The 15,066-nt window shown below is 41.6% G+C and overlaps 2 protein-coding genes across 2 annotated transcripts; both read left to right on the forward strand.

Annotated features, from left to right (window-relative positions):
• Window positions 1-931: 931 nt before the first annotated feature.
• Window positions 932-9,905, forward strand: acot11b (acyl-CoA thioesterase 11b). The gene is made up of 16 exons (XM_058073030.2): window positions 932-1,094; window positions 1,968-2,141; window positions 3,208-3,277; window positions 3,349-3,409; window positions 3,491-3,592; window positions 4,346-4,481; window positions 4,574-4,727; window positions 5,606-5,725; window positions 5,794-5,932; window positions 6,038-6,093; window positions 6,935-7,001; window positions 7,073-7,156; window positions 7,368-7,501; window positions 8,063-8,194; window positions 8,827-8,953; window positions 9,066-9,905. The coding sequence occupies exons 2-16, from the start codon at window positions 1,970-1,972 to the stop codon at window positions 9,258-9,260; spliced, it is 1,749 nt and encodes a 582-aa protein (XP_057929013.2). The 5' UTR covers window positions 932-1,094; window positions 1,968-1,969; the 3' UTR covers window positions 9,261-9,905.
• A 1,345-nt stretch (window positions 9,906-11,250) lies between these two features.
• fpgt (fucose-1-phosphate guanylyltransferase) lies at window positions 11,251-15,036 on the forward strand. Its single transcript, XM_058074497.2, has 4 exons — window positions 11,251-11,431; window positions 11,550-11,714; window positions 12,408-12,500; window positions 12,766-15,036. The coding sequence occupies exons 1-4, from the start codon at window positions 11,356-11,358 to the stop codon at window positions 14,184-14,186; spliced, it is 1,755 nt and encodes a 584-aa protein (XP_057930480.2). The 5' UTR covers window positions 11,251-11,355; the 3' UTR covers window positions 14,187-15,036.
• The last annotated feature ends 30 nt before the right edge of the window (window positions 15,037-15,066 follow it).

Raw genomic sequence — 15,066 nt, forward strand, 5'->3', positions numbered from 1 at the left:
TCAAGTTATCCCATACTTTTGAGTGGTAGTGTATGTAACAATTTTATTTGTTTTATGATTGACTGATATATTTTTTAAATAAAACTGTGATGTGTTATTTTAACTTGTTACAGTGTTTTATTGATTTTCTTGCAATGTTTCTGGCAATAAGCAATCAAATTTGTCATATTTAACTTCACTGCCTAAGTGTTGGTTGATGACTTTGCTTCATTGATCACATCTTAAAATTAGCATCATACCTCCTCTGTTCTGGCTTTCTGTGCACAAATTAAAAACACACATGGTACTTATTTTGGAGTCCAGACTAGCATTTCTGTCTCTGCACCAGAAGCTGCCCAGTGAAAAATAAAATAAATAAACAATTGAAATATAAAGTGCCAAAACTCACATTCCAAAATGAAATGTCATCTGCCGAATTCAATACGTTGATAATTATTTTTAAATCCTGCTATACAGCTGAAACTTCACAGAACGTTTCCAAGATATACTTTTAAAGACTGTCCAGCAAGGGTGTGCTTATCTGTGAATGCTCCACTGACCAAAGACACAGACCAATATACAGTTGGCCCTCAGCACATTGTAGAAATAGCAGCCCCTCAAAATGCAAATATTTGAAAAATATAGTTTAAAAAATAAGCACAATGTAAAGAGAAAACACAGAACTAGTCCCTGATTTCATAAGATTGCATAAGATTAAGCACAGCTGTGTTTAAAATTATTTTTTTTGAACAATTTTTGAGGCATATACTTTTTGTAATACATTTTACAGGTTTTCAACACGAGTAAGGGTATTTCCACCTTAAAAAGTGCAGGACAGGAAATACTATCCAGAAGAGCCCAAACGCTCTCTCTCTCGCTCTCTTTCTCTCTCTCTCGCTCTCTCTCTCTCTCTTTCTCTCTTTCTCTCTCTCTCCCGCTCTCTCGCTCTCTGTCACTCCCTGTATAGTGGCGTGTATACTCTCGCCTGAAGTGTGTGTTGTCACTTAAAATGGGGAAATGAAAAGAACCTCTATCGGTGTCGCGGTTTCCACTTTCCTACCTGGTTTTCAACTTTGAAGGGCTGTCAGCTCACCTTCAAGATTCCCTCCTCGCCGGTAAGTTTGCTTTCTTCCTATGTCAACATTATTTTTTGCATTTCACATTACCACGGACACGCTCGGAATGTTACTAAAACAAAGTTTAAAACAAAACACCGGAGGTTGTGTGTTTTGTGTGTTACTGTATCACAAATAGCACCTGAAGTCAGACGAAAGGTCATTGCAATGATAACAGCAAATGCGTGACTGCTCCCGTGTACCCCATTCTAGGGTAATTATTGTGTGTTCCAAAGCAAGCTTGATCTTGTTTATGTGTGAAATCAAATAGCAACTAGCTCGTAGCAGCCTGCAGTTGAGAGATCATGAGCTGCTTTGTCTAAATACCTGTGGCTTGTACATCAGGAACGTCAAATTTTCTCTTTCCTCATCCATTGAGTGTGGTACCGTTGAGGGATTATTTCATTCATGATTTACATTGACTATATATATTGAAGTCACTCCTAAACAAACATAACAACCTGTCTAACCTGTGCAAATCAACAACTCTCTAATACTTTTAAAGCAAAAAATACAAGGCCATCCATCCATTATCTATACTGCTTGTGCTCATTAGAGTCACAGGTGAGCTGGAGCCTATCACAGCGGACAAACAGCTACTTCACCTAAGATGTTATTTGAGACAAAATTGCTTTTGTATATAAATCCCTACGCCTTGATTAAAGCCTAAATTCTAGCTTGACAAAAACAAATTCCATGTGTAATCCGGATTTTCTGATTAAACCCTGTTTAATGAAAGGAAAAAAATAGCTTGTTTAATAACAATAGTGCTGGATGCTGAGCTTTGTCCTTGTTGTTTACATCCGATCACATGCTACTGCAATGACATATTTCCCACCGTGACACGCTGTCACATGTCTTCTGTCTGTTTAGTCATGACGTCGGAGGGAGACGGCGACCACAATGTGGCTGAAAACGACGAGACATACAGAAACCCCACGGAAGTGAAGATGAGTCAAATAGTGCTGCCTTGCCATTCTAACCACTGCGGTGAGCTCAGCGCTGGGCAGCTGCTCAAGTGGATGGACTCCACTGCTTGCCTGTCAGGTAAAGACAAAGATCCTCAATTAGAAGGAATCAAACTGATAACAGCGTGGACACAACCAACAGGGACCTACTACTGTTATACAGTTGAAAAGTGCTTTTAGCAAGCCCTACTAGGACCACCTTGTTACAGAATGTATGTGTTTCTCTCCAACAGATGTCATATACGAAAATGTAACATTAAGGAGTGGGACAGGAGAACGCTAACATAGCTAGTATGTGTGCTACAGTGCTAACATTACAGCAACATCATACAAAGTTAGCCTATTAATTGAAGAAATATATGGTGATTAAGCTTACAGCACCCACACCTTTGTAGCTGATTCATGGATAGTTGGCAGAGCACCATGGTTTATTTTAAGATGTGTAGCGTTGCCAGCTTTTTTTCTTTTCTTTGTTTTAAAAAAAAGTGGTGGGTGAATGCATGTGGCAGATCAGAGGTGGTATTATGTCCACGAGGAAGGAGGTTTTTTTCATGACATCATAGCCGTATCCTGAAAGCCGACCGTTTGAGTGGCACGTCTGTCAAAAGTGGACCAAACAACTTTTTTTTTAATAGGCTGGGACACATATTACTCTTAGCAGTCATGTGCGGTGAGTTTGGAGTTTTTGATGTAATAATAATAATACATTTTATTTCAAAGCGCCTTTCAGGACACCCAAGGTCGCTGTACAGAAGATATAAAAACACAAATATAAAATACAAGATAAAAGAGAACAAACAATGAATAAGAACATACAATAAATAAGGTAAATACAGGTAAAAAATATAGGTATGTAAATACAGGTTGCTCCTTATGAGACATTCAACAGGTTCTAGGTGTATAATATGTGTTTCTGCAACATGATGTTATTGGCAAACAAATCGACAAACAGAAACTGGCCATGAGCCACTTCAGTGTGCACTCAGACAGTACGCAGGGCTTGCCCGCTAGGCTGAGGAGCCACGCTTATGATGGCCTCACTTTAGGTTTCTTCCTGGCATTTGATCAGGAAATCTGAAAATTCTGCAATTTTTAATAACACAATTATCACAACGTACACTGACCCTTTTTCCTTCCTTTCTCAGCTGAGAGACATGCTGGCTGCTCCTGTGTTACTGCGTCTGTAGATGACATCCATTTTGAGCACACCATAGGGTAACAATAGCTGGAGGTATATTCTGTGTTGATAGTGTCATCACCTGTGTGTGTGTGTGTGTGTGTTGCAGGGTAGGAAATGTAGTCACCATCGTAGCAAAGGTTAACAGAGCCTTCACATCCAGTATGGAGGTTAGTGCCAAATGATGACACAATAGGGAATAGCGGACTGATTTAAAACAACAAAACAACATGTTAATTGTTATACTGTAGGTTGGAATATCAGTGACATGTGAGGACCTCTACACTGACAGACATTGGAGGGTTTGCCAAGCCTTCGCCACCTTTGTGGCAAGGAGAACCGAAGCTGGGAAGGTATGAGGAGTGAGAAGCAAGATATGGGCCAAAATACACTAAATCGGCAAATTAGTTCGTTAAATAATGAATGAACTAGACAACTACTTGGTCCAGCTGGGCCAATTGTGGCCTGTTTATCTCACAAAGGTAAATACAATGTACACCCCTAACATTTTTGAAATGCCAATAATGTAAACTTGGAAATACATTTGTGGAGCCAGTGTACAGTTTGTATAGCACGATAGATTTACTATCCCCTAGCACTGCCATTATTGTCTAAATAGCTGACATATCAAGCATGATGGTGGTAGCATCGTGGTCTGAGGCTGCATTAGTGCTGCCAGTACTGGGGAGCTGCGGGTCATTGATTCAAATTGAAATTCCAACTGAAGGGAATAGCAAGATAATAGTCTAACCTGCAGTGATGGTGGTGGTATAGAGATATGGTCTGGGGGTGCATAAGTGCTGAGTACATTGAGGGAAATCCAACATTCTGAAGAAGAGCATGTCCCTCCCTCCCCTCTCCAACATAATAAGGAGCCCATATACATCCATGATGACAAGTGCTTAGTAGAGGAAGCTATAGGTGGTTGAGCACATGCGGAGCATCCTCCCATTTGGACATCAATAATGGCTGTGTCAGCCGTACACTGGCTACTTCTATAATATTGTCTTATGATAATAAAATGGTTGCTCAGATGTGAGGTGGGTACTCACTTCCATTTGAGGCAGGTCGTCATGACGCCTGTTCAACACCTCCTTGTGTTGCAGGTCCAACTGAAGCAAATGTCTCCTCACACACAAATGGAGCAGATGGAGTACAGTCTGGCAGCAGAGCGGAGGAGGATGAGACTCATCCATGCTGAGATCATCACAGACCTGTTGAGCAGCAGCACAGCTCAGCTGGGTACGCGCCACCCATAAGGTTTCCTCATGTATGGCACTCATGAAAGGCATCCGCACTGCTGAAATATTTGCTCCATCTCGCTCTCGCTGCAGGAGAATGTCAGGAGTATCAGGATGCTGTGCCAGCCGAGCGCACCCGAGTGGAGAGCGTGGAGCTGGTGCTTCCTCCCCACGCCAACCATCAAGTGAGCACCTTTGGGGGCCAGATCATGGCTTGGATGGAGAACGTAGCCACCATTTCAGCAAGGTATGTGTCCACTATTTTAGCATTGATAAATTCTTTACTGGGTTGGAATTAGAATCATCATCAACAGCAGGGCAGAAGAGCAACACTTGGAAAAACACACTTAATTTTCATTTTCCATGAATATTATAAAAAAAACTAATTACAATAATATAATAGAAATGTGGCTGCACAGCGAACGAGTGGTTAGCATGCAGGCCTCACAGCTAGGAGACCCGAGTTCAATTCCACCCTCGGCCATCTCTGTGTGGAGTTGGCATGTTCTGCTTGTGCATGTGTGGGTTTTCTCCAGGTACTCCAGTTTCCTCCCGCATTCCAAAAACATGCTAGGTTAATTGGCCACTCCAAATTGTCCATAGGTATGAATGTGAGTGTGAATGGTTGTTTGTCTATATGTGCCCTGTGATTGGCTGGCGACCAGTCCAGGGTGTACCCCGCCTCTCGCCCGAAGACCGCTGGGATAGGCTCCAGCCCCCCTGAATGAATGAATAATAGAAATGTAATATTGTATGACATGACTGATTTGTAGGGGTGTCTGAGACACTCGAGTTCACTATCGAGACGATACACGAGATTGGATCTATGAGAACGGGACAAGACAAGATTTTAACATTACTTTAAAGAAAAGTATAAAAAAATATGACAATATAGGGCTGCACGGCGGCCGAGTGGTTAGTGCGCAGTGGTTTCTGGTGTGTATTGTTTCCATTTCTGTCATTCATTTTGTGTATTTTACAAAATTACAGCAAAAGAATTAAATATCCTTTTACACTATTATTTTATGGTAATTCTATTTAAGGTTTCATTTAATTAAGGTTTACAATGAGACTGTTACAAAAAATACTGTATGCTTTGTTGTTTTATGTCTCCTGTCCACGCAGCCGCTTGTGTAATGCTCATCCCACATTGAGGAGCATAGATATGTTCCATTTCCGCGGGCCATCTCACATCGGTGACCGACTGGTGCTGAAATCCATTGTCAACAATGCCTTCAAACACAGGTGAGTCTCCAAAAACCCTATCACAAAAAAACACATCTAGTTGTCATTCGTGTCTCGTCATGTTGTAGTATGGAGGTGGGCGTGTGTGCTGAGGCCTACCAGGGTGGAGAGCCTCAGCGCCATATAAATAGTGCCTTTATGACCTTTGAGGTGCTGGATGGTGATAGGAAACCATGCACGCTTCCCCGGATAAGACCCGAGCCTGTGGTGAGTTAATCATGTGGTCACATCTGGGAGAAATGTATGGACAAGAAAATGCATTATAAAAGCATGCAACATTTAAATTATAACAATGTTTAAATCGTGTTACAGGATGGTAAAAGGCGTTATCAAGAAGCCATAGCCAGGAAGAAGATACGCCTTGATAGGTGAGGTTCACCCATTCATTCAGCAAGAGTATTACAAGAATTTAGTAGGATGTGGTACAAAAAAGTAATGCATTGCAATTTAGTAGACAGCTCACCACTTTAATGTTGCTTGCAATTTGAAATTACGAGTGCAATATCTTTTTTTTTGGTACAGTGACCTATTAGATTATAATCACAGCATAATGCTTGCACATACCAGTGTAAGTTGTAGACCAGTCAAATAAAACAATGGTTTAGACTCAGCATAAGCACCAAGATGGAGACCTTTGTTCCACTTCTCCTCTTTGCCGCAAATATACTGTTACGTCCCAGTCATTTCTGGTACAAACTTGTGACATTTTCAGTGTTAGTGATAGCTAGTCTACACTGCTATACAGACCATAGACTAACTACTCTAAAGTATATCCAAGTTTTCTTTAAACAGTCTTGTCCCTTCAAGGAGATACTCTACTAAAAATGCTTGCAGAACTACGAGGCGTGTACTCACCTTTGAGATATATAATTATTTATAGTAAAAGTACATTATTCAGTAAAGTTGTTGTAGTAATGCTGAAACTGTGCCACCATTGCACAGTGTGTTTGTTTGTGTTGTGCTGAGAATCTATTGTTTGCAGTATAACAGCATGTGATTCGTCAGAGCTGAATATTACTGCTGAGCAGAGCTTGTCAAGCATAATACGCTCATTGTTGCACCGCAAAGCGGTCTGCCTCAATTCTAATCTTAGTTGAGCCTTTTTATAGCCAAATGTCTGAGTAAATAGTAAGACTGGCTAGCCTTTAAATTGCTCCGGTCTAGCTTTTGTTTCCGGAATGTATAGTAAATGCTTTACCATGTTTACAGGAAATATATTATCTCCTGCAAGCAAACTGAGGTGCCACTCTCTGTTCCTTGGGATCCAAGTAACCAGGTATTGATACAACTTTTGCAAAGCTTCTTAGATATTGTCTTGAAGCTTCCCAGAGTGCTTTGTTTTTCCAGATGTATTTGAGCTACAATAATGTATCTGCACTGAAACTGATGGACACCAGAAACAACTGGGTGTTGACTTCTGAGAAAAATAAAGTGAGTATTATTGGTGTGATTCCGGTACGCATTCTGATCTTTATTGTGTGGACAAAGTGCACAGTCATAGTGAGTCCTCCAAACAAGCAAGGCCTACGATTTTTTTCTTTTAGTCATATTGCAGTGGATTACCCTGAAGCAAAACACATGTGCAGTATTCTGCCCCACTTTTCCCAAGCTGGACATCACTCACACTGGATCTTATTTGTAGGTCAGACTATACACGCTGGAAGAGAACCAGACACTGTGCTTCAAAGTGGAGATGTATGTCAGCGTCTCAGCCGAGCAGACGTTCCACCTGTTGTCAGATCTCAGGAGGAGAAAAGAATGGGACCGGCATTATGAGTCAGTCACACATTCCTTTAAAGGGGACCTATTACGCTTTTTCCACTTTTTTGACCTATAAATGTAGTTAGAATGTTGGATTCTCGTGTTAAACCATGCCAATGTTTCAGATAATGAGGTTTGCGCATTTGGAAGTGAGCCCTGAAAGAAGTTTGGGATGGCTCAAAACGCTCAGTTTGAAAAGGCGTGGTAAAACTGTTCCTTTGTGTTGTCACAGAGGGGCTGACTTCCTTATATGGTTCATAGTTAGGAAGCACTTTGGGCATGTGATCAATCACAGGAGGCGAGCCATGGGTGGAATAAATTCTAACTATTTTGGCGGGAAGCACGAATCAAAGGAAATACAGCTAGAATAGGTGCAGATTCTGCAAAATCTAAAAAGTTTTCTATGTGGGTTATTGTGTGTAGCTGCTCTATTGGAGACCACAACTGAGCATAATAGGTCCTCTTTAATGCTTTTCACATACAGTGTTGACAAATGACTTCAATATACTGTTTACTAAAACAATGGACTGGTTTGAATGTTATGTTTACTAATACCTGTATGTGGCTGTCTTAAAGGGAGTGCGAGGTAATCACACAGGCGGACGAGGACGACACCATTTATCGCATCGCGACCCCCTCTGTCAGTAAAGGAGGCAAAGGCCAGGACTTTATCTTGCTGGCATCCTGTCGGAAACCATGTGATGTTAGGTGTGTTGGGACTTATTGCACTACATCATAAAACACAGAAATGGCCTTGCTTGTGCACCTTCACCTGCCTACAATCAAACATGGTTGTGGTAGAATCATGGTCTGGGGTCTGCAGTTCCTTGAGGGAAAACATGAATTCCATCATGTACTGTGACATTATCAAGCAGCACATAATCCCTTTAACACATGCCTTAACACACCTCCAAGATGACAAGTGCTTTGCTGAGGAAGGTGAAAGTGATGGAGTAGTCAAATATGTCTCCTTCAGACCTGAACCCAATAGAGAACCTGTGATGCATCCTCAAAGTGGAGGAGAACAGCTCCACCAGGGATGTCTCTTGGAGAAGTGGAATGTAATCTGTGCAGTTTTGGTGAATGTTGCGCCCAAGAGGATTAAGACAGTGCTAGATAACAATGGTGCTCACACAAAATATTGACTACTCTTAAATTATACTGTATTTCAACTTAATTTCTATAGTATTATTCCTTAATCATAAAATACTTGGCAAAATAAAAAAGAGATACTGTACATTTTATAAGAATGTCCACCATTGCTGCATTGCAGTGCTTTGTCTTGCATGAATTACAGAATTAGTTTCTGCATAACTCTCAATTTATTGAAATTTTCACAGGGACCCATATCTGATAGCGCTGCGTTCTGTCACTTTGCCCACTCACCCTCCAACTGAGGACTACAACAGGGGAGAGGTGCTCTGCGCTGGCTTCACCATCTGGGAAGAGTCCAGCACTATCACCAAGGTTAGACATTTATCAAAAGTTGTCTGTTAAGACGACTGTTTAGACCGCATAGGATTTTTAACGGCTGCAAAACAAGATGCACATTTTAACCAGAGTATGTGTTTGGCTGCAGGTCACCTACTATAATCAGGCCACACCGGGGGTTCTTCCCTACATCTCTACTGACATTGTCGGACTCTCCTCGTCTTTTTACAGTGCTTTTTCTGCCTGTAGTGACTTCCTAGAAGCCAATAAGAACAGCTTGTCCACTGCATCACTACAGCCCATCAATGCAACTGATATTCTCTCGCTACAAAAGGAACAATAGATAACTTCTCTCTAGCAATGTTCTGTTATTTGAATAATGATAGATGACTTTAACCATACTGTGGGACTTTGTTATATTTGAAATTAAGTGGGCATTTATTCAAGGGCCAAGGAAATGCAGTAAAGGTGTGTTTCAGCTGCGTATTTTTTTCAAATCGGGTACTTGTTTTAAAGGTATACTATAGGATTACCAGTTTTTAAACATGAGCGCACAATGAATGTTCCTCTTGGATGTATATGTGTTATTGGACCCAACTGGTGTGACTCATTTTGTGCAATAATCATTTCTCAGCCAGATAAACAGTAGTATATTTTAATGGTACAACCAGGTTGCAGAGTCATATCGGATTTTGTTTTGTGTCCTTTAATATGCAATATATATTTGATGTATAATGGGGCAGTTGTAATGTTTAGAGATCATGGGATCATGTGTAGCATTTCTGAACTTGAACAAACAATATTATGTATATTTTCACTGGCCAGGTTTCTCACATGATATGCTGTATTGATTAACTGGAATAATAAACATTAGAGCATTTCTGTCTTAATTTACAGTTATTTTTTAGAGTGAAACATTCAGGTATAAACCAATTTTGCTGTACCTATATACACAGAGGAGGCATGTAAAAGGATGCTACGAGATGCTATAAAGTTTGAAACTGTGCCGTGCACAAGGCTATGCAGTAAAATTGATTTGTCCTTGTTACGTTTGCAGGCCCCAGGAAAAAATGGCCATGCACTCACTCTTGTGAGGTCAGTTAGTGGCTAATGGTGGCCACTGCAGTGCCAGCTCTTCTGTGTTATTTTAGGAATGTATTGTGCCTTTGCCTGGTGTCCTGCACCTGTCTGGCCACAATGACTAGTCATTGCACATGAACATGCTGACGTTGATGCTTGCGCATGTGCAAATGTGTTATGTTGAATTATGTTCATGCTCTGTTTGTGAATATATTTCTTATAGTCGATGAGAGGAATCAGACTACAAATCTCCACATAGATCAATGAAGATTTTAGTCTGGTTAATGGCTCCTTTTGGAGTTTCTGTGTTATAAAGTTGGACAGTGGGACTTTTAAATGTACTTTTTGAATTGAATGAGATGCCACTTCATTTCATCGGGGCCCAGATACCGTTGGGTTACTGGGCAAGCCTGAAGGGACATCAGGATAGTCATCCAAAAAAAGGGTTTGGGATAATTTGTCAGGAGAGGGAAAAAAGTAAACAAAGTTAGGATGGTCAATAAATAAAATCATACAAATTATGGCCATCAGAGATGTGCTAATGTCTTCTACTCTTCCTTTTCCAGCAGTACCTCCATGGTGTTTTGAGGAACATTAGGATGATCTGTGTCTCTTAAAGTCTAATCAGATGAAGGATAATGATATGAGTATAGGGGGATGAGTTGACAGATATTGTACATCATGCAAAGATTGCAACAGGGAAAGCACAAGTCACAGTAAATATTAAGTACAGTAAAATTAAAATTAACTCGATTGTGAGAGAAAGGTTTTTAAAGAAGAGGCAGGAAGGAGGTGACAGAGAACCAAGATAGGCATATTAAAAAAGAGTGGGGGGAAAAAGGGAGGTGGTCTTCACGTGTGCAAAATGTAACCTACTGGTCGTTGGGTAAAAATGTGAGCTTCCTGTATCTGTCCTACTGTCCAATATCTATACAAAAGTCAAGTTTGAACAAAGCTAACCGTCTTTATTACCACAACGCACAAGAGAAATTAATAATTGTATGTAGCACTTTCCATGACATGACATGACATTTTACCGAGACTGCGTATAAAAAGCGTTCACGTGACTGACCAAATACGGAAGTGAAGTCGTCGATAGCGGAACCTACATAATTATAGTTTTACACATATGACATGGCGCTGGTTGGTAACTACAATAACCGGGAACGTATATTTAATGTTAAACCTACACTAATCGCACTAAAAACGATTTAAATACACGTATTGTGTGTTTCTCGCGATAAACACCAAGGACAACACAGTCACGTGACAGACGAAACCCGGAAATAATACAGGAAATCGCGAAAGCTACATATTCTAAAACAAACAACATTTTAAGATAGTTCTTTACATATAAAATGGCCTTCGCGGGTTGTATGCGTGATTTGAAATATGCAACGGTGGACAAGTTGAGCAAATTCAATTCTATGCGCGGTAAGTTGTCCCCGAGTCGGACTGATCGAAATGCAATTGAGTTAAACCCTTTCTCACAGCCTGTATATTTTGTTTAGGACAATTGCAAACTGTCGACATGTCCCTTCTTTACCCGAAGGTCGGCAGGTGGACGCTTGTGAATTTTGGGACGTGGTGGTCGTGACCGCAATGGACGAGAGGCAGAAAGATGTCTACGAAGATGAGATCAGAAGAAAACTTGGCGGCACACTCCCCCTCGGAATTCCCTACAAAGTCTTCTCCGACCCCCCTGGATATAAAATAGGTGAATGTGGCAGCCTGCTCAATTAATATTGTCAATTTGTGCGATCATTGGGATGTTATTGACTAAGCTGCGTTCAGATGGCAAAGTTGAGTTGCTGAAGTATGAACGAAATCATCCGAAACCCGATGCGCACCAAACAAGCAAACCGCCACTGTTTGAGAAATTGATCTCGGTCCGTTTTCAATCTTCATTGCTCATACAATATAGTATGTGAACGTTATATGAACTAGAGATGGGCGGGTGAAGCCTCCGCTTTGATTAGCTTTGATGATTCAGTGAGAAGCAGCATTAGCGACATCTGGTGGAAGAGTGAAGTCAGGCTTTCGGGCTCATTTGACCAACTCATGGACATGGACCAATGCAACCAATGTGTTGGAAGGGCTGTCTCCCAGCTATGTGCTTTGTGTGTTTGTGTGACGGCACTATTTTACGATGGGATGGGGATTTAAGGATGGGGAAATGTAAATTTTGTGTTCACTTGTGTTGTCATTAACTAATATTTGTATTTGTCTGATAATCAGAAACATCTAAGTGTGACAAGAAATTGGATAGCGGCAAACACTTCTAGGCCCAGTATCCTCCTTCCTAATTGTTTGGCTAAGTTTCTGCTTGAAATAATAAGAGGAAGACCTGTATCATATATTATGTTCGGCAAGTATATCTAATGCTTTGGCAAATATCATTTTTCTCAAGGCAATGGAGGTTCCACCCTGCATGCTCTGCAGCAACTCAGTGACATCTACGGCAAAGCTCTTTGCAAGATGAGAGTCCTCCTGATTCATGCAGGTACGTGCAGTCAGATCATGGGCAAACACCCCTGTATCCGTGTACTTAGGAGGAGCGTTTTGTTAAGATTACATCAAGTAGGGAAGATTTTGATTCCATTTCCTGATGAGTCCGGAATGGAACCCTATCAAAAACAGGTATCGACTATCTATTAATAAGTACACAATGTACTGTATAACAACCATAATACAATTATAACACCATATTGCAAAGATGACTTGCAACCAACCAATATGTTCATAAATCACTTAAAACTTCCCTCCAGGTGGTTTGAGTCAGCGTCTTCCTGCTGCCAGTGCCTTCGGGAAAGTTTTTACCACCATGCCGCTGGGCGACCCTCTCTATGAGATGCTGGAGCTCAAACTGGCCATGTACGTGGATTTTCCATCACACATGAAGCCTGGTGTGCTTGTGACGTGCGCAGATGACATCGAGCTCTACAGTATCCCAGATGACAGTCGACTTGCATTCGACAAGCCCGGCTTCACTGCGTTAGCCCATCCCTCACCACTGTCCGTTGGCACTACCCACGGTGTGTTTGTTTTGGAACCACGTGAGGACTCCGCTTTTCAGAAAATGGAGAACAGAAGCTGCTTACGCTTTCTTCACAAACCGAGCATTGAAAAGATGCGCGGAAGCGGTGCTGTTTGTAAAAGGAAAAGTGATTATTTTCCTATATGTGATATGGAGTTTGTCTACACAGACAGCACCTATTATATGGACTTTGATACTTCCCAACGTCTCCTTAATGTGTTTAAAGAGGTCGGACCCTTACAGTGCGAGATAGATGCATATGGGGATTTTCTCCAAGCATTAGGACCACAAGCCACCATAGAATACACCTGCAACACAGCCAACGTCACCAACCAAGACAGCAGTCTGGTCGAAGTCCGCCAGAAGATTTTCCATCTTCTCCAAGGGACACAGTTGAATGTTATTCTCCTGAATAACTCCAAGTTTTATCACATTGGAACCACGTCCGAATATCTCTCTCACCTTACCGAGGTTGACGGCCTGAAGAGCATGTTGTGCCTGGAGTCGTGGGCTTTCAGCGAGCACCCAGGTAAAAACTTAGATAAGGCTTCCTGTGTGATATTCAGCATCCTCCATCCAAGTTGCTCTGTGGGAGCCGGGTCCGTGGTGGAGCGCTCCAGACTGGAAGAGGGGGCATCTGTAGGCAGGGGCACACTGGTCAGCCGTTGCTGGGTCAGTCCAGACTTTTCAGTGCCTGATGGAGTCTTCATGCAGACATTGTGTGTGAGCCTGGAGGACCGAAGTGGATTTGTAACTATTGCCTTTGGTGTCAACGACAACCTGAAGTGCACCGTGGGAGCTGCTGCCTCTATGGAAGGGCTGAGTCTGTGTGGGGTCACTCTGGACACGTGCGTGTCCCGCTGGGGTCTTGGTGGCCAAGTCTTGAGGTTCTCCGGTGACATGTCCCGCTGTAGTTTGTGGAACGCTTGTCTGTTTCCAGTTTGTGCTGATGAGCAGCGCTCATTCTCTGTGTCTCTCAAGATGCTTCAGGCAGTTCTGGGCGGATCTGCATTCGAGTTGCAAGAGACAAAATTGATATCCCTACAAGAGGCCCTGCTGTTTCAGAACGTGCTGGAGATGCACAACATCTGGAAAAAACTCAATGATGACATCTTACAGATAAAATGCCAATTTATTACCTCAACTCCTTAGGCTTCCGCAATGGGATCAAGACAGTGACTATCTTCAGACTAAAATAAGATAATCAAGGTCTACCTTTTTATTAGCTCCTTATTTAACCAACCATTCATCCACATGAAACTGCTTTTGTGCTAAAGACCTTTTTTACTGCAGGTGAAAGTTGGTCAACCAACAATAAAAGGCAGTTCTCTTCCATTATGTTCTATTGGTGTATATTTCAAGGCTTAGTGACAAATATATTTTTGTTTTGTTTACCTTGTTTAGTAGAAAAAAGTGATGCACTATTTAGGGCAAATCAGACTTCCAACCATTTATTTTCTATGCCACTTATCCACATTCGGGTTGTGGGGGTATGCTGGAGCCAATCGTAGCTGACGTCGGGCAATAGTTGGGGTACACCCTGGATCCTGTCCTGGACCAACTAATCTCTGGAGTCTGTTATTTGAGATTTTCTTTCTTTTTTACAGATGCTGTCATGTTTGCCCGGTCTCCCCGTGCATATGTGGGTTTCTTCCGGGTACTTTTTTTTTAACCCCCTCTCACATTCCCAAAAGATGCATCTTAGCTTAAATATCGCCTCCAAATTGCCCATGGTACAGGTATGTACTGTATGTCGGTGTGAATGTTTGGTTGTGTATATGTGCCCTGTGATTGGCTGGCGAACAGTCCAAGGGTATACCCTGCCTCTCATCCAAAAAGTCAGCTAAGATAGGCTTCAGCATACCCCTGTGACCCTAATGAGGATTAAGCTGTACATACAATGAATGAATGAATCATATACTGTATTAGATACAGTGTGCATGTGTCATTTTCAGAATTTTTAGTTTTCTTTTGTTTTATTAATAAATGTTAAACACATGGATTTATGGATATATTGACATTTTTAAGCAAA

Source organism: Doryrhamphus excisus, linkage group LG4 (genome assembly GCF_037039965.1).
Source record: "Doryrhamphus excisus strain RoL-2023G ecotype Guam linkage group LG4, RoL_Dexc_Guam_v1.1, whole genome shotgun sequence".
In the NCBI taxonomy this organism is placed as follows: domain Eukaryota; kingdom Metazoa; phylum Chordata; class Actinopteri; order Syngnathiformes; family Syngnathidae; genus Doryrhamphus; species Doryrhamphus excisus.

Bases quoted from the DNA above. Each gene is read 5' to 3' on its own strand.
- acot11b (XM_058073030.2), top strand. From the start codon at position 1,970: ATGACGTCGGAGGGAGACGGCGACCACAATGTGGCTGAAAACGACGAG. The intron at 3,410-3,490 runs GTTAGTGCCAAA...GTTATACTGTAG, and splicing joins CCTTCACATCCAGTATGGAG to GTTGGAATATCAGTGACATG. The intron at 3,593-4,345 runs GTATGAGGAGTG...CTTGTGTTGCAG, and splicing joins GGAGAACCGAAGCTGGGAAG to GTCCAACTGAAGCAAATGTC.
- fpgt (XM_058074497.2), top strand. From the start codon at position 11,356: ATGGCCTTCGCGGGTTGTATGCGTGATTTGAAATATGCAACGGTGGAC. The intron at 11,432-11,549 runs GTAAGTTGTCCC...CTTTACCCGAAG, and splicing joins CAAATTCAATTCTATGCGCG to GTCGGCAGGTGGACGCTTGT. The intron at 11,715-12,407 runs GTGAATGTGGCA...ATTTTTCTCAAG, and splicing joins CCCCCCTGGATATAAAATAG to GCAATGGAGGTTCCACCCTG.